The sequence below is a fragment of the Diadema setosum genome, chromosome 8 (assembly GCF_964275005.1).
Source record: "Diadema setosum chromosome 8, eeDiaSeto1, whole genome shotgun sequence".
NCBI classification, from domain to species: domain Eukaryota; kingdom Metazoa; phylum Echinodermata; class Echinoidea; order Diadematoida; family Diadematidae; genus Diadema; species Diadema setosum.
The window spans coordinates 40,257,482-40,284,812 of NC_092692.1; the positions used below are offsets into that span (position 1 = coordinate 40,257,482).

The 27,331-nt window shown below is 37.7% G+C and overlaps 1 protein-coding gene across 1 annotated transcript; it reads right to left on the bottom strand.

The window, feature by feature from the left end:
- LOC140231573 (PRKCA-binding protein-like) lies at positions 1-26,879 on the bottom strand. The gene is made up of 9 exons (XM_072311713.1): positions 26,645-26,879; positions 12,473-12,713; positions 10,345-10,501; positions 9,418-9,534; positions 8,625-8,758; positions 7,727-7,819; positions 5,357-5,457; positions 4,420-4,514; positions 1-3,847 (listed from the first exon to the last, which is right to left on the bottom strand). The coding sequence occupies exons 1-9, from the start codon at positions 26,671-26,673 to the stop codon at positions 3,600-3,602; spliced, it is 1,215 nt and encodes a 404-aa protein (XP_072167814.1). The 5' UTR covers positions 26,674-26,879; the 3' UTR covers positions 1-3,599.
- Positions 26,880-27,331: the final 452 nt, after the last annotated feature.

Genomic DNA, 27,331 nt, shown 5'->3' on the forward strand with positions numbered 1-27,331 from the left:
TTTCACCTGTAATAAATTATTTTATTTCCAATAAATTGTACTAAGTCTGTACATTCAGTCCATTGACAAATCTAAAGGTCACAAGGTCAAGAAATGAGGACTGCTACATCAAAAACAGAACAAAACAAAAACAAACAAATAAACCAGTTAATAAGTTGTTACTTTGGAATAAGGTCTTTTTGACCAACATGGCAATTATAGCATTCTGTGGATGGTTTATCCATGCTACCATTTGAAAAATTTCAATTACTTTGCAGTCATTTTGCCTTCAAAATATTGCTGAAATCAAAGATGTGTTGTACACGTATTTCAATAATGTTCAAAGGACAAAAATACATACCTCTGTTGACATGAAAACATCACAATTTCAATCACACTCTTAATAGTGATGTGAGCAACGACTTTCGCAGTCTAGACAGAAATAAATGAGTAATTGAAATTCTGTCATGCCCTTTGTAAAGCTGAACACTAACCTTATGAAATGAGGAAGCTTGTACATGTAACATGGAAATTATTGGCATGCTTCTTGCCAAGTATTTAATGTTATACTGTGTATAAGATCATCATTCCATCTGTGAGGAAGAAAGTACAGTGCACTCCCGTTACAACGAACACAGTTATAACAAAATTCCTGTTAAAACGACGTAAAAATTAGGGCTGCAACATTACCCACTCTGTGTATTTTTATTGTTTATTTGTTTGGTTATAACGAAATTTCGATATGACAAAGGAAAACTACCAGTCCCAAGGCCTTCGATACAACAGGAGTCCATTGTAGTCCAAATATGCAGGACAGAATATGTTTGTCACTGAGTAGTGTTAAAATTTACCTCAGAAGCAAATTTCAGTAGTGATCAATATTTACAGCATCACATCCTGCCCCATACAAAGTAAATCACTTAAAGTCAGGTGCAACATTTACTCTCCTGGAAAATAATCACCAATTTAAACCTTACTGAAAGAGTGAAAAGTACATCAAGTTTAAACTTCCAGTAGAAGAAAGCGAGATATGTGAGCCTGTACTGTAGCCTAGCACCACTATCATAATGTAAAACACTGAAGCTGAATGAATGAAGAAAACTACCTGCTAGACAGATCTAACATGCATGTACAGTTTGACTTACTGTCATTCATCATTTTTGAATAAGTCTTAGGGAAAAATGTTTCTTCATTGTCAACGGGTGCAGAAGTGCCCTCTTAGATAAACCAGTTAGATACCATCTAAAGATGAAAAATAAAACAAGGAATGCAACCATGGAGAACATGTTCACAAAGATAGGTATATGTACCTACAGCCACACTGCCTATGTGTATTAACCAAGAAGACTGATATCCATACTATCAAATAATAAACCAACCACCATCATCATGTTCATTTTATCAGCTTTACAGCTAAAGTACTGTCCCTTGACTACCAGAAGGGTGCTCACTCCTGCCACCTAGTACTGCTTTTTCTCCATGCATAGTGACAGTAATGTCTTCTTGTCTCAACTCATGGTATCAAGAAGAAGCCAGGGATCCTGTAGAGAGACCTAGAAGGGTGTCTACAGGTGTCAAGACAGCTGCTTATTGATGAGGTGGTCAGTCCTAGGTATATATCTCACAAAAACAACAACATAAAGCTTAGAATAGTTCAGCAGCAAAAGTAACTAAAAATGAAATATATCCAATTGAACAATTTTAACATAATTTCCAGAGAACATTTGACACTAAATTTGTACTATTCAGCTGGTCTCATCAATGTTAAAACCAGCTTCTACCTGTTGGCAAAGTCTTAACAACAAAGTTTGATAAACATATGCTTGTCTGTTAAAGAAAAACCATAAACAGTGACAAGTGATGTTGAAAAGATATCAATGTTTCTTTGAATTCAAAGCAAAGCATTTTTTCTAAACACATTACAACAATGAACATATCTTCCCACATCCTTTCTAAAAAAAAAAAAAAAAAATGCAAACAGATAGTACTTTAGACTAGTTTGACTAGAAATAATATAAATACTGTTGATATACACCGTCCTCCAGAAAACTAATAAAAGATAATTATGTTATAATATACAATGGAATGCTGAATTTGATCTGACACAATATTATCTATACTTCCCAGACTCAATGGTATTTAGTTCTGCTGCTCCGACAGCTCTATAGTACAATGGCACTAAACCTGTCCATACTCTATTTTAGTGTACCCTCCACTTCCCAAAAAAATATCACCTACTTTATATAATTCATGAGAAAACCTTGTGGTCTGTCAGTCACATTTTGTAGGTGACAGTCTCATGTGGTCACAAACAGTGGAATTTGTGCTTCTGACTGACCATTACTTTGATTTTCAACAACTTCAACTGGAAATGTGAAAGGTGTGTCAGCTGCTTCACACACCAGACTTACAATTTGAAAAGAATGGTTTGTCTTCTCAGGGTATTACAGAAGAGGTAAAGCAGGTTGTCAAAGAGATTTTCATAACTCCAGTCTCCCATGACAAGTGTGACATAATGCAATGTACTGAACTGTCACTAGAACTGTGGTGTTATTTGATATTTTCACACAAGAAGATAAATCAATCTTAACCTGAGCCAAAGACTTCTATGCTTTGTAACAATGATACATGAATGATGTGCGAACACATTAAAGTGAGAGACTCTGTGTAACATACAAGGTAATTAACACTGAAATCTAATAGTACTCTGTCTGGGCAAGTTAACAATTATGAACAGAATAGGTAACAGGAAAGCTTACACTATCTACCCATCAAATTCATTATCACGTACTAAACTCAAAGTATATGCCTTGTATATTTTGAGAAAATGAAACAGCTATATAAACAGGAACACAACTGCGCTACACACTGACTGAGCATGCACCAATTGAAACTAATTGTGTTAAAATTACCTGTAAGATCATAATTCACATTTCTGAAAAATATCACAAGTGCTCCATTGCCAAACATGGCATTGACAACACTGATGAAGAGTCAAAATATTGCACACTTTTAATACTAACTTAGATAAGTACATGAATTACATAAGTCTTGAATCTTTTTCAAAGAAAAAGGCTTGCTCTGACAAATCTCTGTGTACTACGAATGCTTCATCTTGGCAAAGAGACACTTGATGAACTAAACTTGTGGATTTTGATGTAACATACAGCAGCCTGAATGTGTCATTCTAAGAGCATTGCTTTTGATATATGCAAGTGTGGATTTGAGATACTTTACATGCTCTATATTGAAAATGGTCATTGTAATACTGGTTTGTCATAGTTAAACACTGCCATGGACTTTTCCGGGATTTTTTTTTTTTTTTGGTTGTCATGGCAATAGACTATAACATGAGATATTCTTTTCTTTTAGACTTTCTCCAGCAATTTTATATCACTTGCCTCTCACACATACTTCTGACTCAGATTCATGATATAATACTGTACATCTTGACAGAGCAAACTAGAAAAACTAGAAAATATGAACAAAGGTAAGAATTCCAGCTTGGCTGTCCTATGTAATCCACGTTGGTCATAGAGAACAGAAAAACCTAATTTCTCATAATTCCACAATGCGATACCTGGTCTATATCAACTCTTGTGTTTCCATCATCCTCTGTCTTACGAGGTGTCAATCAATGTGCCTTCCACCCCTCCTCCACTGGATTCACCCTCCTCTTCCTCCTCCTCCTCCTCCTCATCATCGTAGCCATCATTGAACTGATCTGAACGGTCGTAGTTGATGGTGGTTCGGAGGAGGTCGACCTCGATGGGAAAGAGGTCTGTGTTCTTCATCTGTTGATGACAGTCTTGGAGGTACTGGGTCATGGCAGACACCAGGCGGTGAAGCTGGAACACAATGTCTTGCACTGAAATAAAAAAAGAAAAAGAAAGGAGAGGTAGTTAACAAGTGTGAATTTCTTTTCCTACAGCACTTAGGCTACTTAAAAAACTATCACTTTCGGTGCAGGTCTTGAAGAGGCATTGGGTTACTGCTGCACTATTTAACACTGTATTCGTCAGGTCTAAGGCAATTACCCCCTGGGCAATTACCCCAGACCCTTCCCCTTCCCCTAACCATATTCCTAATCCTATCCCTAACCCAACTCTAACCTTTTTTTTTTTTTTTTTAAAGAAGTTAGCATGAAATTTGTTAGGGTATTACAGCAAAACTCCCGCATGGTGCTAAAGTGGGCTTTGTTGGATGTTTCCTGGGAAATTCGAGAGAAGAAAGGTGTGAAGTTTCTTTTGTCTCCTGTTTATCATCATCATTATCATCCAGTTTTGATACAGGTTTGTCCCAAATAATAGTGTTGGCTGGATTTACTTCGCTCTAACAGCAACCGTGGGAACTTTTTCCTTTTACACTTAACAATGATTTCTCTCCACCTTCCAATCTTTCTTCTCTTCACAAGTAAGACAAGGAGATGCTATTTCTTACCATGTTTCTGGTCCAGGAGTTCTAGTTTCACCATGACATCTGACCTCAGCTTGGCAAACCTTGCCCTTGCCTCCTGTCTACATCTGAGAATCAACCTGAAGCAAAACATATTATGGTCACATGAAAGGTGTTTAATACAGGTGAGTAAAAGAGCCAGAATGCTTTTCTTGGAGTGAGAGGATAACTGTGAAGCATCATCCACTATAACTTTGGAGAAGCTCTTAACCTCTACTAGGGCCAGGAGGCTACTGGTTTTCATATTATGCAATGTTTCACAGCAGGGATGATATTTGAGGGTTTTTTTTTTTAAATTGGAAATCAAAATTTTCAGGTGATTTTGACTCATGAAAATAGCAAAATGTGTGCAGACTTGAGAAAAAAAAATTCTGAAATCAGATTTCTATAGAATATCATGCCTGCACAGTTGTACTGAAAAAGTATGAATTATAAAAATTTTCTTGAATGCTGGGAGCACACTGTGATGATCTGGAATCAATGTTAGTGCCCTGCATTATGCAGAGCTGAAATTGATTAAAAGTCTGTCTAATAAGCTACTGGTCAGTGAATCCAACTTGCAATCATCTTGATATCATCTACAACTGTGTTACAGTACAGGCTCTAGAACATACTATGTTGCTGTTTGGCAGCTTTCCATACATGTATTTGGACTATTTGACATGAACTGGAAGTAGGATGTGAATTTTCACATATCTCATAATCATATTATTTCGTTATCCTTTTTTTTTTCAACATACAAACAGGATTTAGACATAAAATACTTGTTTACTCATTCCCTTGATTATTGGTCATTGTCAATTGATATTCAGCCATGACTGGTGGAGGAGGTATAAATGAATTCAACTGAGTCTATTCTCCAGGTTCTATCACACCATAGAGCTAAACATGACAAGACCACACCCAAGACAGAGGAACTCACCTGTACTCATAGTTCCCTGTCTCCACCCGGTAGAGAGGTTCTCCCAGAGTGGCGTAGGCATACTCTTCATCGTCCATCTCCTTGACCTTCAGACAGTAGGACTGGACAAAGAGTGGACATTTAGAGTAGACACTCAGCAGTCTGACAAAATACTAAACACAGTAAGTGAATAATTGTCCATGAATCACTACAAAAACATCAGCAGATATCCTAACAAACACGGTTACACATTTATCCACCCAGTTCATTACATTTCAAACTCATTTAAGGGCAGTGAGTTAGCTCAGTCGGTAGCATGTCTGCCTCACGATCCAAAGAACCCTGGTTAGATTCTTGGGTCCACCTGAACAATGTTGTATGTAATCATACCGTCCCCTCTAGTAAGAGGCAAGACACTCTGTTCCACAGATAGGACATAAAATGGAGGTCCCGTGTGTGAGAGAGTCACAACTCATGCATGTAAAAATCCTGTTTCATTTATTCATGGCAAAGAGCAGATTGTTTAACCCGATGAAGTGGTGATACCTCACATCCAACTGGACCCCATGGAAGATCAGCTTAACATATCTGAATATGGGATATCCAGCCATCTTCTCTGATGGAAATGAAACAAACCCATTTTGTTTGAACTCTTAAGATATGAGCTGATGTTTGTATATATACAGACAAAAATCTGCCCCACTATATCCATCTCAGTCCTATGAAACTTTGGCTGCAGAGTACCAAGTTCAATTTCTTTAAACTATTCCCGATTTTGCATTTCTCTGGCAACAGGAATTCTATTAAATAGATCTTTTTCACTGGCTTCACAGTTTGCTTTCCTCTCCAACATTTGTAATTTCTATGAATGCCCTGTAATTTAAGAATATGTTTTAATTAATTAAATATTTGGGTACTACTTTAATTACTATAATATCTTATGTTGTTCATACAGCAAAGCTGCAGCAGCACCATAAAACAGTATTAGTACTTACTTATAGAACATTGCATGGAACAGGAAAATTAGGTCAACCATAATCACAGGTTGACTTATATTATAGAACGTAACATTGTCTTTGCCCTGAAATGCAGTTCACGATAATATGGCACTGACCTGTAGCGTGTTTACATGTTGAGTACTTATGATAAGGGATCTTCTTAACCCTATTTCAGCTGGGGGGGGGTCAAATTGACCCCCCCTCGACGTTTCGCGCCACGATTCCGCAACGCGCAAAGATTTTGCCGCGTCGTTTCATGACTTTTTTCACTGAAGTCTCCCGCATATTTTGAGACCAAATTTGCGACGTCCGGGTACACCCTTCTGAAGTGACGTAATGTTTTGCATATGCATGTCAACCCCAAAACAGCTCAAATTCATGATATCGTGTGCAAATCCAATGCAAATTGCGTTTTTTGGTTAAATTGATATAAATTAGATTATTTCAACTTTTAACCATTGAAATTAATCAATTCTAGTGTAGATAAGCCTGAAAAAGTGCCTGCAACAAATTTTGGCAAAAAAACAATAGAAAACAAAAGGTCGAAAAAACAATAAAATACATAAGAAATTAACAAAACAATAAAAAACAAAAGAAATTGATTTTGATTGTGCTAATTTTTAATATGAAAATTGTTTGATGTGTCTTGAGGAATTCTGACACAAAAATGTAGCAATCCTTCAGTCTTTTTAATGGCGTTATAGGTGAAAATATGATTTCATGCATAAATTTGCATAATTAATTTATTAAAAATAGAAAGGCAATATTTTTCTATTATATGACCGCGTAATCTTGTAGTTGATATCCAGCTCTATCTTTAGGCAAAATTTCGCGGCGATCGCGCTTTCGGCGGCTGAGATCTGAAGGGGGGTCAAATTGACCCCCCCCCCCCCCCAGTAAAAACTTGGTCTCAAATAGCCCAGTTAAAATAGGGTTAAAGGGATGATATAGTTTTGGTTGAGATGGGGGCTTAAGGTTTCCATTTTGTGTGTGTGTAAGATAATTAGAAACCTCTTATGAAATATGAAAGAGCTTACAAACAACAGGAATTCAAAGTTTATTTGGTGAAAATTGGTTTTGAAATGGCTAAGATATCCAAGAACAGAGTTCCTAATAAAAGGTGGGACCCTCGTTTTATAAGAACCACTTTGTTTTACTTGGTTTTGGATATCTAAGCCATTTCAAAAACAATTTTTATTAAATAAAATTTGAATTCCTCTAAGAAGTGTATGCTCTTCAATATGTCATATGTGTTTTCTAATTATCTAACAAAATTTCAAATCTGAATTCCCCCATCTCAGGCAAAACTATACCATCCCTTTCATGTTTTCTGTTCTGACTGTTAATCACTGAATAGATAACTACTAGCTAACCAGTGTCACACTCTTCTTACCAGGTATTCAAACTTGGTATCTGCATACTTCTTGATTGTTAGTTTGGTGTCTGGGATGGCCTTGGTGAGGAAAGTACCCAGGTCTGCCAGCATCTAGAGAGAAAGAACACCAAACATGGTGAATCACACAGACAAGAAAACTCAACATTTTCATCAAAGGATCTCATCAAGCATATTAGTGTTCCCGATGTATAATATGGCATCAACGCTTCTCAACCAACTCTTTCTTTCTTTCTATCTATCTATCTATCTATCGTTCTACCTATCGTTCTATCTGTCTATGCATGCATTAATACAGCTTTCTCTACATATATCACCAGCTTTATCTTCTATCCTTATATCTTTCTATCAATATTTATCTGCCTAACTTTCTACCTCATGGTTTCTATATCTACAACTGGTTGTAAATATCTATCTTCATGCCATATCTCATGTTGCAATCTATGTCCACTCAGTCAGGGAGTCTTCATTTCATGATGACCTCAATACAAATCATTGTAATCCATAGTGCACTGCTAAGGCATTCTTGATTATTGTAGAGGTGTAGTATACAGAGGGTTAGTCACATTGGTTACTGTATTAAAAGCAAGATAAATTCGAGGCTTTTTTTTTTTTTTTTTTGCAAATTGCAACTGGCATTCAATGCATAAGTGTAGACAGGAACTTTTGTGTGCTTTTAAATTTCATGAATCTTTGCTGTCACGAAATTTGCAAAATTAAAATGCATGCGAACATTCTTTGTCTCTCAGTCACTTGATGAATCATTACTTTAGCTTTATGTAGCTTCTTGTGACTGGGAAATAAATAATGCTCATGGCTGTGGACACTAATGGTGATAACTGGAGACCTTTTAACTAGGAGTGACAATTTTCATTAAGTAGGCCAAACGTTTACTCACTGGCTTGACAGTCCTCAGGAGTCTGATGCCAAACTTCTCCATGTTACGATGAGCGTCTCCAAACTTTGTGAAAGCCTCACTCGCTTTGGGTTGTGTCTCTCGTGCACCGATCACACAGAATATATCTCCAAAGGCTACAGGGAGATGCAACATTAAGGTCATGACAATTATGTGGTAATTACGATGAAACATATCATGCTGATGTTCTGATGCACTCATGTAGACGATACTCTTAGTAAAGAGAAACGTACGGCTGTCTTTGCTCAGTTGGCATTGAAATGAAGCGCATGCTTCTACAGATATTCCTGTATCTGACTCTTGTCAACCAGTATACTATTATTAGTAATTTCTGGGTCAATAGATGTCCAACAAAAAACAAACAAACAAACAAAAAAAAAAACCCAAAAAACATTTTGAGCCAGCTTTGTGGGGGCATCTATTGTGGTAACAGAAATCCTATAAGGTATAGTATGCATTACTACAGGACTTATCTCTTGTTAATAAACAAACATAAATTGTAGATAGTATACTATATTTCAAAACAACTTTGGTTACATTACAAGAGTAGGAGAGTTTTGTATAGTGTCTGCATTTAGCTTGACCTTCACCAACGTCTTTGGAGTAATACGGATAACCAAGGTTCTATTGAATTGATACTTTTTTCACAATTTCTCACAAAATGAACAGTGTATTAAGCTTTATGTTGCTTTCTCTGACTGCTGTTGATATCATAAGTCCTCAAGATTGAAATGTGCCATTGGAGAATGTTATCAATATATTCCATGTTACTTACATCGATGAGTGACACACATTTCATAGAAAACCTTGAGGAGTTTCTTGGTATGGTCCATCAGACCTCGGTATAATCTGGCTGTCTTGTTCAGGTCATCCAGTCTCTTAATCAAGACATCTATCAAAACAAAACAACAACAAGTTCAGTAGCTACATCAGACAAAAGAACAAGTGCAGTAGCTACGTACATTGTACGTCAAACAAAACAACAAGTTCACAAGCGACATCCACATCCTGATTGATAAACAATTTATGGATATTTTAGAAGCAGTGTCTTATGTCTAAAACTACCAAATCAAAGTGAAAGTGTGTGTAAGAGCACATTGGGTCAAAATTAGATTTTAAATTTAATTTTGCTGAGTATTGCATAATGACTTGCTACTACATTTTTCAACAGGATGTCTTCTGTAAATCTTTGACAGTATTTCCAGCCACTGTTATTGCTATCTGTATGTAAACATGGTTAGAATCTCATTACATTTTACTGTATACTTAATACATTTAGCAAGTCTAATTTTTCACAAATTGGACTTCTCGACAATTTCATGAGTGGTTAAATTTGCAATTGTGGAGAACAGTAAATGGATGGAGACCTACCTGCACACATGCAGGTTTCATTCATGAAAAGGTCAGAATTGATAATTTTACATGTTTTTAAATTTGTAACACCCGGCTTGCAATATTCACAAAAATAAAAACCTTGCAAAATATATGGCATATACAGTTTGGCAAGAGCATTACTTGCTAAGTTAACGTAAGTATGGATGATGATTGTTGATGACACACACACAAACTTACACAGAGACACAGATACAGACAGACAGACAGACAGAAAGACAGACAAACAGACAGACAGATACACACAACTGCACTTGCCTTGGTCTCTCTCTCTCAACACACACTAGCTACGTAGCAACTAGGAGCTCACCATTACACAAGATGGCCCTACTCAGTCCCAGGGCATCGGCCGTAGATGAACTCATGTTCTCCACCATACGATGCTTGACCTTCTTGAGGACAATGTCCAGTGACTTGCCCTCCTTGGTGTCTGCCCGTAGGTTGTTGTAGCTAAGGATGACCTCTCCCTGTGAGGTAACAACCACAAAGGTCAACACCCTTGCTTTAATCAAGAAGTCTATGCAGATGATTACTGAGCACCAAAAAAGTTTTTTTGTATGTGGATACTAGTAACTGTCAGTCACTGAAATTGGTTGATGTGATGTGATCACAATGGCAAAAATTGCATGAATCACAGAAATTATAAGTTTATGTATGACCCCATCTGAAGTTAGGCTCTGTACACTGTACACTATGTATGTATACAGAGATCTTGGCATTCTTAAAATTCAGGCATGCAAATGACTATTTCCACTGACAAAATGAATTTAGTGTAACTGCACTATATAGCTCTTAACACATCATATACAGTATCTTTCACGGCACAAAATCACAGTATGTAGAAATAGATGAGAGATTGATGGCATACCAGGGAATAAAAAGACAAAGATTCAATGTTCTGGTTGTCAACATTAAAAATCATTTAGAAAAATATCAACAAACATGATTTATCCTGACCAGAATAGGTTAAAACTCTGGGAAATATTTGAGTAACTTCAGTATATCAACAAAGTTTAATGTCTATTTTCATACAAACATGGTAAAAGGAGGAAATACAATGTAGATTGAAAACTAGAAATGTCGCTTTGGCGACTGGTATGCCTCCGCCATAATGCATGATTTTCCCAATAGGTCTAGATAGTACATGTGGACACTGTGTGATTACATTTTCACAAAAATTGGTAAAATATTGGAATGACAAGTTTGTCACAAATGTGTTGAATGTTCACCTTCCTTGACGTAGGTTTAATTGGATGAATAGGAGAGCATGTATCTAGGGATTTAAGGACTTTAACTTGACTTTGACCCATTCATACATTTAGGCACTGAGTAATTTTCAAGGTACAGGTGTGGAGAAAAAGTGCAATTTCTGAATTGAATAGTAATTGTTACCATTTTCATCTGGCCCTTGACCCTAAAATTCATAAGATAATTACTTTCAGGTAGAACATGCATAATATGTACTAAGTTTCAAGGTAACTTGAGGCACTTCCGAGATATGGAGGAAAAAGTTAGTGCAGCACTTTCACTTGATCTTTGACCTTTTGACCTTTGAGGCAAAAAGAGAAAAAACAAAAACTTTCCAGAGAATTTCTATTAGGTTACACACGCATATACCGAGTGTAAAAAAATAACCCTGCTGGCATTGCATAAATATGAGGGTAATAGTAAAATTTTGAAGTGTTGCACTTGACCTTTGACCCCTGACCTTTGACCCCATGAACCCTACATTCTCTAGATAATCACTTCCAGTCAGTACATGTATATACTATGTTCCATGAAGATACCTTGAACAATTTTCCAAGGTACGGAGAAAAAAAAAGAAGTTTTAATATTTTTACTTTACCTTTTGACCTTTGACCTCATGACTCAAGCTTTCACCAGAGAATCTTAATTGGGTAATACATGTATACACTAAGTTTCAAGAAAATCTCTTCAGGCATTCAATAGATATGGTGGAAACAGTGAAATTTTATGTATTTGACCCTGACCTTTTGACCTTTGACCTTTGACCTCATGACCCAAACTTTCACCAGAGAATCTTAATTGGGTAATACATGTATACACTACGTTTCAAGAAAATATCTTCAGGCATTCACTAGATATGGTGGAAATAGTGAAATTTTATATATTTGACCTTGACCTTTTGACCTTTGACCTTGAGCATGTGCACCCAAAAGTTGATAGGCACAACTTCACCCCCTAATACACATACATGCCAAGTTTCATTAGGATACCTCAACAGGTTTCGATAGTTACCTTGTCCACAAAATTCATTACGGACGGACGGAAGGACGGACGGACGGACGGACGGAAGGACGGACGGACGGACGGACGGACGGAAGGACGGACGGACGGACAACCCGAAAACATAATGCCTCCGGCACCACTTCGTGGCGGAGGCATAAAAAAGGAAAGTGTGTTTTTGAGAAATTTACCTTGAGTGCCTGGATCATCCTTGCTACCTCCACCTTGGTCCTTCCTTTCACAGACTTCTTGTTAACCCCTACAATCTCATCCCCAGCCGCTAACATCTTGCTCTTAGCAGCAGGGGTGTTATCAAACACCTGCACAATGTAGAGACAGGGACAGAGGGGTGCCCCGCCCCCAATGCTGATGCCCACTAGGTTCTGACTGTCCTTCTTCAGGGTGACTGTCCCTGGAATAGCCTCCATTCCCCTGTGGCAGGTTGGAAAGATAAAGGGAGACATACAAACTGTTACTGACAAGTTTGAACACAAATCTCACAATGAATCAAGACCTCTCAGTTTCAACTGAACAGCAACATAGTGAATTACACGTAATGTGACCTTGTTTCTAAACTTGGCGTCTTGGCAAAATACCCTGATGTACATTTGTAAACACACAGAACAAGCACATATTGACTGAATATATTGCTTAACTCCTAAGGAGTCCATGTGATCAGCATTAGTTAGTAAAAACTATGTTATCAGCAGTTGGTAAATTCCCCCCCCCCAAAAAAAAGAAGCAAAAATAAAACAAAACAAAACAATGAAAAAACAAAAACAAGAATTACAAACACCTTTGAGTGGCAGTGATGTACAAGTGTAGTTTAGACCACTAAGCTTGGTACACTCCAGCCCCATCAGCATGACATGACAGGCATTAGGATTACATTAGCCCTGTTTATTGACTTACATGTAGTTGCAGGGCATTTTGTGCTGATCAAGAAATGAAGTATGCCAGTGCATGTTAAATATTAGCAAAGCATGGTAAGGATTAAAGAGAGCTACTGGCAATTAGAAGCACCCTGTCTGCAGTAGATGAAAACAGCTTCTAACTCCAATACTAGTGTCTCATGACAGGCCACTGGGTAAACAACCCTTGGTTACATGAAGTCTGAAGACCAGATGGAAGACAATGGACATCAATCATTTCAAACCTTAACCTTTTAAGTACACATATGAAGTATAGATTTATTCATTTACTGTGCACTTACCCTCATAAAGTTTATAAAACATATATCACACAGGTTATAGCCCATTGACAGTTACCATTGCTGGATTCCCACACGCACACCATGATTCGCCATTAGTACATGTAGCTGATTGTCGAATTTTTGTTTAAATATCTATCACAATTTGCACCATGATTGAAATTGTTGTCTTGATTGTGGAGTAATCGTGGTGATCTTATTAGATCTTGAGGTCTGACATGGCAATCGAGGATGTTGATTGTAGAAAATTTTTGAACTGTCCAAACTTTTCTATGATCAACACGATTGCCACGACTGACCTCATCAAGATCTGATAAGATCTGATAAGATCACCATGATTACCCCACAATCAAGACAACTTAAATCATGGCGCATGTGATATACATTTACAAACAGAAATTCCAAGATCAGCTACCAATGTTTATACATCATTTTGTCGTTCATTTTAAAGTTTGATCAATTCTACAACAAATTGGTAAAGGGGCTCATTATACAACAATCTAAAAATGGTAGTTTATAAATGGATGGATACACGAACAACCCATCGTCTGCCATTGTGGTTTACAAAGTAAATTCAAGCGCAATGAAAAGACGAAACAATTCTGTTCTTCAACAAAGAGTGAGAGAGATGAATATTAACTTAACTACTGACGTATAATGCTTGCTTAACCTTTATTGCACAGATTCCTCTGTTCAGTCTCATATCCACTCTACAAAGTGCAAAGTTCAATTCATTTTACTGGTACTATGATGCCTTTCTGATACATCTGAAATACACAGTCAATATGAAAACTGTGAAATACAAAGTGTAATTCAACTTGTATACCATATTGTAAATACCATCTGGCACCATTACACAGAGTTTCTTGTTTGACTTGTTGGTTGACTTTTATATCAAAATGCTGACATCATCCACAGTAAACTTGACCTTTTCTAGGCAAATATGATTATTTAGATTTCTGGCTACCTACCTGTACTTGGTAGGAAACAATGCTTCAAACATCAAAGGTAGCCTGAATAACATACCTTTTCTTCCTTTTCATGCGTAGCCAGACTCTAAAGGTTAGATAAATTAAACCTTAAAATAGGAGGACGTTCCTTCCCCCTAAACAAAATACACAAAAGAAACTATTAACAACAAGAAAGAAAAAAACAAAGAAAGAAAAAGAAAAAAAAAACACCCTCACAATACTTCGGCAGAATAATGCAGAAGGAGAGTACCATACAATATGTAAGCCGGGATATCCAGTTAAACCTGCAGTGGGTACAATTTAAGGAACATAAAAATGTGTGTGTGCATATGAATGTGTGCACACACACACACACACACACATGTACACACCCAGCCACATCCATGACTGTACAATAAGATTCAGTAGAATACAAGTAAGCCTATCAGTATAGTCCTTTGATAGCAGAGAAGCACTCCATGATTTCTACTTCCAAATAATATAAACACTCTAGCAGAGCCAATGAAACCCACATGTACTTGGACTGGCAGTCTACACTACATATACTGTACGAGCTAAAATTTTCGCGTGCAGATATTTTCGCGAATTGCTTCTTGGAGGACATTTTCGCGTGTTGTTAATTTCGCGGTTGCGAGGGTCTAACTGAACTTAGCTACTTGCGCGTTGTTATTTTCGCGTGTTGTTATTTTCGCGGTTCAAAGGTGATTCGCGAAATTCGCGAAAATAAAACCACCGCGAAAATTTCAGCTCGTACAGTAATAGAATTCAAAGAAGACATTTATAAAACAAAGACTTCACATGAAATCCCACAAATCCCTCCCCACCCTCCATTCCCATTCCAAAGAAAGAAAAAGATGTGAGGAATATTTCTACAGCATTGTGTGGTGTGATAGGAATACTGTATTTTCTTGTTTACCTGAGCATGTCTGCAGACAATATCAAATTTTCACTTCCAGCAAAGCGGTAACTCAGTAAAGTTGTTCAAACTCACTTTACCATGAAAGAGTGCACTGGTGTGTTGATTTTATATGATCCAACTCTTTATAGCAGCAAACTTGATTCAAAGTTGGTGAAAAGTGAATAAATCCAAGCATCACACGATCAATGACCTGTGTACTATACAACAGTGTGAATCAAATGGTGACTGACTACCCATATATCTCACTGTAAAGGCCTACCTCTGCCTTTTAGACACTTGTGTTCTAGTATCAGCTTATAACATGCTGGGTATTGACAAAGCCAAGTCGTTAAATCTGGCTCTGCTAAACTCACAAAGCATTTCCAAACCACATCGATCCATTCCTTGGCTGAGTTGTATTTAACATCAGTCACACAGTGGCTAATGCTATTCTACAAAGGAATTTGGTGATCTTCTCTGTTTGCCAATCTATAGCCCAGGTAATGGCATTACGATAAGCTGTCACCAAAGTACATCTGTTCTGGACTACATCCAAGAAATCTCTTACCAGGGTTGACACTTATGTACCTTGCTCCATAGAATTACAGAGAAAGGAGTAGAATTAAGAAAAAAAAAAAGAAAGTGTTAGAAGTAGTGTCATAGATAAGCAGTAGTTTTAAAGGGACTGTACAGAACTGGTTGACGTGAGGATTCAGGTTTATAACATTTTTTGATGAGATAATGAGAAACCTGTTATGAAATGTGAAAGAGCATGTAATTTCAAGAAGGATTCAACGTTTATTTGATGAAAATTGGCCTTGAAATGGCTGAGAAATCCAAAAATGTGATCCTAATAAAATTGACAAGCCACGGCTGTTATTACAAGTATCTCTTTGTTTTACTTTGTTTTCAGATACTCAGTCATTTCAAAACTGATTTTCATCTATTAAACTTTTGATTCCCTTTAGAATTGTATGCTCTTTAACATTTCATAGAGTGGTTTCCAAATATCTCACAAAACGTTAACAAGCTTAATCTTCACCTCCACCAGAACTGTACAGTCCCTTTAAAAGCAAGTTACTGATGTAGAAGTACAGCTGTATTAGCAGAGTATTTAAACTGTACTGTATAGCTGGCTGCCATGTAAACCCTCATCCCACTGAACATATGATGACAATGGTATGAAAACAAAAAAGTGAGAAAAAAAAAACAGTAAAAAGGCAGGGGGGGGGGGGGGGAGGATTGTAATGACAGAAACCAGTAGTGCAAAAGAGAAGTTGTGAAAAGAGACAGACACACTGGCCAGGGAGGTGGAAAGACAAACCAGGGTAGAAAATAAGAAGGGAAGAGCTGTAGAACCAAGTTTCATGAAATTAAAATGCATATATGAAAGTTCTTGTCTACACTATATGCACTGAATACCAGTAGCAAATTGCAAAGATTTGATGCTGCAAGAAAGGCTGTTGGCTTCAATCTGCAAAAATTTTATGCTGCAAAAATATCTTGCTTTACACTTACAGTCTATACAATGAAAAGGGTAGAGCTACATTGTAACATAAACCCAATGCCTCTCCTAACTGATCTTCATGTCACTCCCAAAAATAAAGCAGACTTGGATATGTTTGATCTACTTTCTAGAACTTATTATTGAAGCTTTATCAAAACTAAGTGCCAATTAGAAATGTGGCCTTGCTTTGAACAATTCTGATGAGCTAGAGAACATTTGAGGTACGTGTGTTTTATGACCAAAGCAAAAGACTCATTATTTCTATAGCCCATTGTATGGAATTCACATTTCATGCATTCAGTCAGTTCTGATGGTGGAACAAATTTGTAGGCACATTGAAAAAAAAAAAAAAAAAACACACCTTATGAACAGTTCATCAAATTTTTACAGGTGATTTCTATTCTTGAAAGTAGTTTTTACAATTACAACAGTGCCTCAGCAAATGACTTGTAAACAGAGTCAATATGCCCTGTTTACAGAGGATAAGGGTCTTAAAAAAAAATCTACACTGAAAAGAGACCTTACAGATTTTGCAATATTTGACTCAACAATGTCAGACAGAATGACATCAGAGATCATACTATTCTTCAAACATTTGTATTTACTATATGTCTGATACATACATGATTTCATTAAACTTTGCCATCAAGAGTCATATGTAGTGTGGCAATACATCCAGCAACATTCTAAATTTCATTAAATCACTATAATACATGGTGTACAGTCTGAAGTAGTGCATGAACAGGAATATAATTATGACACTTTGAACTTTATTGTCTTACAGTTTGCTCAAATCTCATTAGTTACCAACGGTATTTGTTCAGTCATCCTATAACGATGCCAAGATGAAATGTATCATACACAATGCATCACTCTAGCAACACACAAGTAGAATACATACAACTGAGCTGGACTGACAACTACCCACACTTGCCATACACACACCTTCGCTGGCCATCAGGTTTAGAAAGAATCTCTAAAGTTAGCTTTTCAGAGCAAACTTGATGTCAGTTAGTATGGTGATGAGACAGATAAGGATGGTAAAGTAAACCCACTATGACATGTGGCTGCATGATAGAATCCCAGCACAGCAAATCAAGGCCAGCCTCCATAAAGCTTTAGAAGTTAGCCAAACTTACAGACGATCTTCACAAGCTGCAAATCCTGAAGCTGACTGTACCACCTCCACTGGCATGGCTTTCAGTCTGGCTCTACTGGACAAACGTCCTGGATGCAAAGTGGACTATGTTCCTGATCTATCCCAGGCTACACATAACACACGCTTACACAGCGATTCACAGGTCCATTTCGGCCCGAGGACAAACGGTGCACACAATTCCTGGATGGCTAAGAAGGAAATATGTTACATCTCATAGGTATAAATGTTCAGAGTCAAAGTTTCTTGTGATCTCAAAGTGGTGTCTTCTGAGTGAAGATTAACAGATACTCTTCCTGTATGACCGACAGCTAACCATACTCTGCCCACTTCAATCCATGGCTGAGAAGACAGCTACAAATAAACCAACCCACTCTACAGTTAGTGAATTCATGTGACACTTTACAAAGTTCTCTTCTATCTGTGCAGAGAGACAGCCAGCCAGTCTATCCCAGTGTAAAGCCTGTCCCGTGCAAAGCAAGTCCAATACATCATGCAATTGTGCTGGTATTCATTCAGCCCCCATACATGTTGCCGAAGACTATTGAAGCATGCCCTGTTTTGTCAAACAGCGTTTGAGACCTTGTTGTAAATCCCACTTGGTCGATAAAGCTGAAAAAAATATCAAAAGAATTCAGCTGAAGTAAACAAAGCTCAACCTCTGGAACACTGCCGCATGAGTCAACACTGTAGTGTAAGAAGTCAAACTTTACCTATAACCTCCTACTTGTACAACATCGCACAAACTGTCGAAGCCCCGGCAAGAAAACAAACCATCTAAAATCCAGTTCTCATTTCTGATGCAAGAGGTGGGAGAATATTGTACACTATTGTCATGCTAATGATAATCCCATTGTAAGAGGAAAAGAAATATTGATTTACAGGGAAGTGTACGCTGTATAGAACTCCCTATATCAACAGGTGTTGACAATCTAGATACAGAGCTGCAAACGAGTACTGTGCAAGGATACTAATACATCACATACATTGTACTGCAGAATTCCACTACATGTAGATCATCTCATCTACACTAAAATATGATGAAACTCTGTAGCATTAAAAAGATACACTTGTACGGTAGTTAAAATCCTGAAAGATTGGCATCATATACAGTTTTGTAGATATTACAGTTCCCTACTTCAAAATGCAATGTATTGCATATCACAGCATCTAAAGCTTGGACGGCAGCTACTGTATGTACATTAACATTGTGTCTCCCATATCCGGCCAATTCGCTTATCCGGATAAGCGCCGGTCCCGACATGGCCGGATAATCGAGGTTGAACTGTACATTGTGTTTGTAAGGGATGATACAATGTACAGTACCTATGAGGGCTACAGTAAGTATCATGAACTTCGGAATAAATCCAGCTACAAGTTTTAACAGAATCGAATGTGAATGTAAATCATTTGCAATTTTTTTTCAATCTTTTTAAGTTATTGCCTCATTTTAGTGAAGCACTTACACTGTAGATTGAAATAAAGTACAAATAATGAAGGCAAGACAGACCAAGTTTTGTTTTTTGTTTTTTTTTAACACCCAGTCACTCAATGTAATATTCCATGCATTTGTTTTCTGTATCACTGTTAAAGAAATGAGTGATTTAAGCTTTAAAGGAAAATATACTTTTATCTTTCCCTTTCACAGATTACATGTACATGTATACCAGATGAACTGTGCTTTAAGCTATGAAAACTTGGACATACACTGTAGCTGTAGTATATGAATTAAAATGTCAATATAAAAAAAAATGAATTAAAAAGGGCATCAAAAGATCTTGGCAAGTAGCAAATGAAACCTCACAACACAGTTATTTATTTCCCTTCTTTTAAATAAGCTGAACAGGCTGACCTATTTGAGGACTAAGTTTGCTGTCAGAAATCTGATTAATTCTAAAGAAGATTTACATGGTAAAATCAAATGGTTGTATTATAACATTCAATGTGGATATTCTAACAGTACCCGGTACGGTAATCACATTTGAGCTGCAGCTTAGGATACAGTGAGTAGCCACTACAATCAGTCATTTAACCATGTGGGATAAGGAGCTTAGTGGGTGTTGGTTTCAGAAGGCATGTGACTGCCATGTATACAAAAGATGTGAAATACTTTGTATTGTGTGAAACAATTACTGTGTACTTCTCTAAACTTGTATAACTGCTCTTGGCAGGTGGAATATCAAAATACTTAGCCATTGTAAAATTGCAATCAACACCAAAAGGTCACTCAAAATCTGTCTGTACACTGTAAGGTGAAGTTTGCTAAAGATTTGAGACACTGCCCACCTGCCTGTAAGTATGGCATCTAGACCATACATTCATCCATACCATAGGGTAGGTCAAACTATTTTAATCGGGTCAAACCATGTGATAAGCCATCTGCTTTGACATTCTTTGACATGTGACATGTATTCCTGACTGACCACCCTTGGTGAATTCATGTCAAGGGCCAAATACAGACTGCATTCCCCTTCAATATCAAGTCTATCTAGCAGACTGGGGTCCACTGGAAGACAGATAAGATGAGAGCAATTCAGACACTAGAGGGCAGTATATCCCATACAAATCACTCCACATTGCACTACTTGGAGCATTCCATCACCAACACGCACACTAACCACAAATTGCTATTCAGCTGTCTTTACTCAGTGTGCACACAAACCCAACAGAAGTGTTTGAAGTTTTGAACCTAAGACTAGGTGCTGCTAGGACAAACAACCAATGCAACGTGTAGCAAACGTTCCAGTTTTCAGACTTTGAACTCACTGAAAGATAAACTGACAACTATGATGAAAATTCTGGTAACTTACCATTAAGGCAGCACTATTAAATCATACTGTACAGATTGCAAGAATGAACTTGTTAGCATCACAGAATCAGCAGTATTCAAATTTGCTGAGTCATGACTGCCATCAATTCACTCAGAATCCCTGGTTTAAATGCACATTGGTACAATAGTTCAATGACTTGCAAAATATATTGTACATACTATACCCTGATTGCACCATACTCATGTAGTATATAAACACTTGTATGCCACAAAGATCACAACAACACACATACACTGTACAGTGAACAACAAGCTGAAGGAAGTGATTTCTTTCCTGCCATAACATAGGTAAGTTGTGTGTTATGTGCAGGGTGTTGTCTCTGTTGTACAATACCGGTATTATTTACTGCATCTATTGTTATGAGTGGAGACAGTGCACATGTATACTAAAAGTTTGTAAGCTACTGTTCATGTTATGTTCGCTCATGTTTGAAATTAAAGGAGAAGTCGAGACGATTTTCATAATTTCATATCATGTAGTACATAAATTAACAGGTCCAAGGATAAATTTGCGGAATTTATTGTGGTCCTTGAGCAGAGAAACCAATATTCTGAAAATCCCAAAATAAATTACACTGAACAAGGCTGATGACATAGGAGGCCCATGTACACATGTATATTTTCAGAAATGTAGTAATTATAGTTCCATTACAATTTACCACTTGCTTAAGTTCACCTGAGTAGAATCTAAATGCAAACTGCATACATTCTTCTTTTGTTTTGCTGTTTTCATTCCCAAAACAAAATTCAGAATGAACAAAGTATTTGATGATGTATTTCCATCCATCTGCTGCATTAAAGGACAAGTTCACCTTCCTTAACATAAGGATTGAGAGAATGCAGCAATATTAGTAGAACACATCGGTGAAAGTTTGAGGAAAATTGGACAATCGATGCAAAAGTTATGAGTGTTAAAAACTTTTGTGTTGGAGCCGCTGGATGAGGAGACTACTAAGGCTCGTGATGTCATATGAGTACAATAGTATAAAGAAAATGTAAAGAAAATTCAACATATTTTCACATTTTCGCATAATAAAAGAGCACTTGACTTGCCTCTTTCTAAAGGCAATGGGAATAATATTACCCATAACATTAATTATGTTAGTAACGAGTCAAGGGAATGTGTACTTTTTTCAAAAGATGAAATTTTGTGAAATTCTCTTTATATTTTCCTTATATTGTTGTACGCATGTGACATCATACACTGCAGTAGTCTTCTCATCCAGCGGTGACTGCACAAAAACTTCTAAAATTCATAACTTTTGAACGGATTGTCCGATTTTCCTCAAACTTTCAATGATGTGTTCTACTAGTATTGCTACATTCTCTCAATCCTTATGTTAATGAAGGTGAACTTGTCCTTTAATATGACCCTATTTTAGATTGCACAAAGTTCATTAGAAATTCTTTTAGGACAATTATGTAAGTAGAATGTGTCATTAAATATTGCTGGCACTGAAAATACATGACAATATAAAAGAAATGTCAGCCAGTAGACATCTGGATAAGTACTGTAAAGCTGACATTATTTTCACGTACAGATATTTTCGCGAATACAAATTTGTAAGGAGGTCATAAACATTTTCGCAAGATTTTGTTTTCACGAACTGACACTGATGCTATCATAAATGCACTATCAACCTGTGTATTAGCAGGGAGGTGGATTTCCACCTCCCTGGTATTAGTCTAGTGCATGAACATATTTTCCTGTGTTGTTAACTTTGCGATCCAACTGCAATTTGTGAAATTTGCGAAAATCAAATCATTGTGAAAATTACAGTTTCACAGTAACAGAGAATCTGATAATCGATGTCTGGATAATTGAGGTCCAACTGTACACAAAATTTGTAATTGTTCAAGTACAATGTAGCCATTAAAGGAAACCAAAACCCAAAGAGAAATGTGGAGTGAGTGAAAGCAGCAACATTAGTAGAACATAAGTGAAAGTTTGAGGAAAACTGGACAATTGATGCACAAGTTATGAATTTGTAAAGTTTTGGTGTTGGAACCGCTGGATGAGGAGACTACTAGAGATTATGATGTATTGTGGACAACAATATAAAGAAAATATAAAGGGAATTCCACAAAATTCATTTTTCATGAAAATTACAAATTCCATCAACTTGATACTAACATATATGTTAAGGGTAGCAATTATTCCCCCTGCTTTCTGCTCCCAAAGTATAACTGTGTATAAGGAGCGCCCCCGGGTTAGGGCCCGAGGGGCTCCATTACCTGTGGAAGCCCAAACGAAAAGTGTTTTGGCTGATTGCAGTTATGATGACCATTGAGTTTAAGTAAAAAAAAAAAGGTCACTGATGCAACCAAAATTAGCGTCGTTTATGGTACAGCTTTTACTCTATTCGCAATTAAGTGTAAAGACACACAGTACACTACCAAGTCCAAACTATTCTCTAAAGGAGATGGATGGATGGATGAACTACACATGTGCCCGACGCCCAAAACACTTGGCTTCAGACAATAAAAGTCAAAAGTTAGAATTCTACACTTTGTATACTGTACGAGCTGAAATTTTCGCGGTGGTTTTATTTTCGCGAATTTCGCGAATCGCCTTTGAACCGCGAAAATAACAACACGCGAAAATAACAACGTGCGAATAGGATAAGTACAGTTAGACCTCGCAACCGCGAAATTAACAACACGTGAAAATGTCCTCCTAGTAGCAATTCGCGAAAATATCTGTACGCGAAAATTTCAGCTCGTACAGTAGTTGGACCTACTACTCATCGACCACTTTTTGATATACAGTTGAACCTCTATTATCCGGCCTCCCTTTATCCGGATCTCTCTATTATCCGGACGCAATCTCGCCGTGATTTTGTTTTAATAATTACGGGAGGAAAGGGGGATTCCCAACTCCATGAGAACTCCTACACAAACACACATGAATTACATATTACTTCCAACATGATTAACATACATTACATCAAATTTCCTTCCAAATTGCTTACCTTCAGACATTTTAACATCCCCAAAAGGCAGAAAATACGGCAGATTCATATCCCGGGCTCAAATTGTTGACTTGTCCTGCACACATGGAATTATCGGCGACAAACACAAGAGACATTTTTTACTCTACACCAGCGCAAGCTCATAATTCAATTGACCACCCGTTTTCCCATTGAAAAGTACATAAATCCAGTGAATGGGCAAATACGTGTTGACATTAATTACGGGTATTATCAATGAGGATTTTCTTCATTTTTTTCTTCCTGTTTACTGAGGTTATTTACCCGTATCCCCCTAATTTTTCTTGATATGTATTCATGTTCGAAAGTTCCAGCGTAATAAATTGTGTCCCGTCCCACGCATGTTTTTGATGTTTATAATATGCGAGGAAGCCATTGTGCAGAGGTGGTCATTCTAAAATAGCTGGTCGTAAGGGCACTAGGCTGGGTTTATCTATTTTTTTTTTTTCCAAGGCAGAATCACCATCCTAAACGCTTGTGAGGCAATTTAAGGGGTTAGATAAACACAACCATGTTTTCAAACACGTTTAGAAACACCAATTTGAAACACCACTTGAAGAGCATTTTAAAACACGTTTGAGACCATGATTGCCTTTCTGCGAGTAGATAAACACAATGCCGTTTGTATCTCAAAGTCAAATCCCAACTGTTTCTGGTTGTGCTCTCTAGACTACCCATTATCGGACTATTTGTACGTGAATGATGAGGCATGTTTGGTGGTACGCAGTTGACCTTTTCACTTCCCGGGTCGAATAGTGCCAAGCAGCTGCCGCAGTGACAACACTTAAATCACGATTGTATGATGGACAGATAAACGTGGCACACCAAGAATCGCATTTCAAACCATGGTCGCGTTTGCAAACACTATTCCAAACGCCTTTTGAACTGAAACGTCATTCTCTCTCTCAGACTCAATTTAGATAAACGCACTTCTACTGTACACACTAGTAGAAACCCCTGGTAGTAGTAGGCTCTACTAGTACACTCATGCAGACTGTCCATCGGTCCTAACTCCGGGGTGCGGGCTGTTACCAGTCGCACGTACATGTATGTGCTGGAGTCGCTGATGCGGTTACATTGTCAGACCATATAGACCTGTAGCAGCTCAACTTTTCTCTGCTTCTCTCTCCTCCACAATCTTTCTCTACGCTCCGATCTCTCCGTCTTTCCCACTCTCTCTCCCCCTCTCTCTGTGGGTCATTGATCCTCTCCGCTGGCTCTCCTCAAACAATCACTGATCAGTTTCTCTATCATGTGTTATTTCTACAAACTATCTAATGATTATTTGCGAGCCTCTGCTCACCAGTGTGTCTGTCCGCAAGGTTATGACGGACTCAATTCCCAGTATTCTAAGCGGAACAAATTCTCTCCCACCTGACGTCCACTTGTCCTCTTAGGCTGCCGCTGTAATATGCATAAATAAGGCCACCCATAAATAATCTCAAAACAAGGTAATCGCTTGTCAACACTGACCACTGCTTTGTAACCTTTGACCCCCTTGTTTTCCTGCCTGATACCAGAGAGAGGTGAGTCACCTCTCTGCTGTTCTACATGGAACTGCTCTTTGTGTGAATATGCAGAGTGTGTTATAATTTCATCATCAGTACTTGCTCCGACAACTCACCTCGGTGCAGAGTCTCGAATAAAACCTCCTATCTACAATGTACTCCCAGAGTGCCTGATGTCTCAGTTTTTCTATATTCGACTTTAATTATTGGGACAGAGTAGGTGTTGCTGTGCCCCTAACTGCGATCAGCAGCCCCATACGCATAGCGTAATGGGGCTGCGCACTGCAACTGTTGCATTCAGGATCATGACAAAGTATTGCGGAAAAATATCACCTTAAAATTGAAAAATTTCTTCAATTTGAAGACTTACTAGTGAATTTGAAGTATTTAAAACAGGCTTCGGGCAACATTTGGTTCTGCCAATAGTCCCTTTCTGTTTGAATTGATGACTTGATGTGACTCGGTCGAGAGGAACCTGGAAGAGCTACACTGAATTGACGGCCAGCGCATGTGCACACAGACATCTTATCCGGTCAATGGATTTGATTTGTGTGCATGGGCTGGCCGTCAATTCATTGTAGCTCTCCAAGGTTCCTCTCGACCGAGTCACATCAAGTCATCAATTCGAACAGAAAGGGACTAATGGCAGAACCAAAAGTTGCCCGAAGCCTGTTTTTAATAGTTCACCTTTACTGGTAATTCTTCAAATTGAAGAAATTTCTCAATTTTAAGTTGATATTTATTCGCGATACCACTCTGTCACGATCCTGAATGCTACAGTGCGCAGCCCCATTACGCTATGTGTATGGGGATGCTGGTCGCAGTTACTGTGCCCCCTGCTGTGGAGTGAAGACTTGCACTAGTTGCAGCTGTGCAATAGGAACAATACACAAACACACACACACACACATCTGATCCTCACTTGTGTAAAGACCCTACATTATTCTGAATATTTATCATGTGGAATCTAATTCATACTAAATTTACTAGGATTTCTAGACAAGATTCTAAGTTGACACATCTAGACCATCATTGATTGCATGGTTCTTTGACTTAAATGTTACGATTGTTAGGTAAAGTCTAAAGAAGATGACTCATGAGTCATGTCATGAGTTTAAAGTTACTCAAGTGTTGAGGCATTATTTTAACTGCTCAAAAGAAATAAAATAAACTTTTTACAAATAGAAAAATTACAGAAATTACAGAAATACTAACTGGCCACATAGGCATTCTATTAAGGCCTTCTATTAAATTAAAGGCACATTCTCACAAGAAAGATTATGGAAATCTTACATCTTGTCTTCCTCCAGTTCAAAATCCATGATGATTGATGATGAATGCGCAAAGAAGTGACGATTTTCACTTGATAAGCAAGTAGTGTTTTATCCCAAGACGAGACCATGGACTACTTTTGTCTTCCTCGAGTCACTTATCAACTAGCTCGAGACTAGCTGAGTTCTCATTTCAAGGAACGCCAGATAATTTCTAGCGGGCCTAGCTCCAGACTAGCTGCTGCTGCTGAGCTGCACTACCTCCTTGGCTGCACTAAACACAGATGCCCATCTCATTCATCCACTACGTATCGTGTATCGAACGTACACACAGCATGCATGCATTTATATGCATGGTGTTGATTTTTATGTAGGGCCGGCCTATACTACCACATAAGCACACGTACACGGCTCTGTGCAGTGTACTAAGTATTCTACGAGGATTCTACGAGGAGAGTGCTTTGCTGAGCAGTGCGGAGCACTTTTTGCGATACAGTAAACTATGGTAGCTTTTATCACCAAAGAGCGCACTGCGTGCGCTTTATACTCTTTGCTTATAACATTATTGGAAGTGGGCATTTGAACTATAGCTCTAGTAGCATATTATTATATAGTTTTATTCAATCTAATTCATTTCAAATCATTCCATTTCACAAAAGATACACATTAAAGGGATGGTACTGTATTGGTGGAGATGAGAATTGGGCTT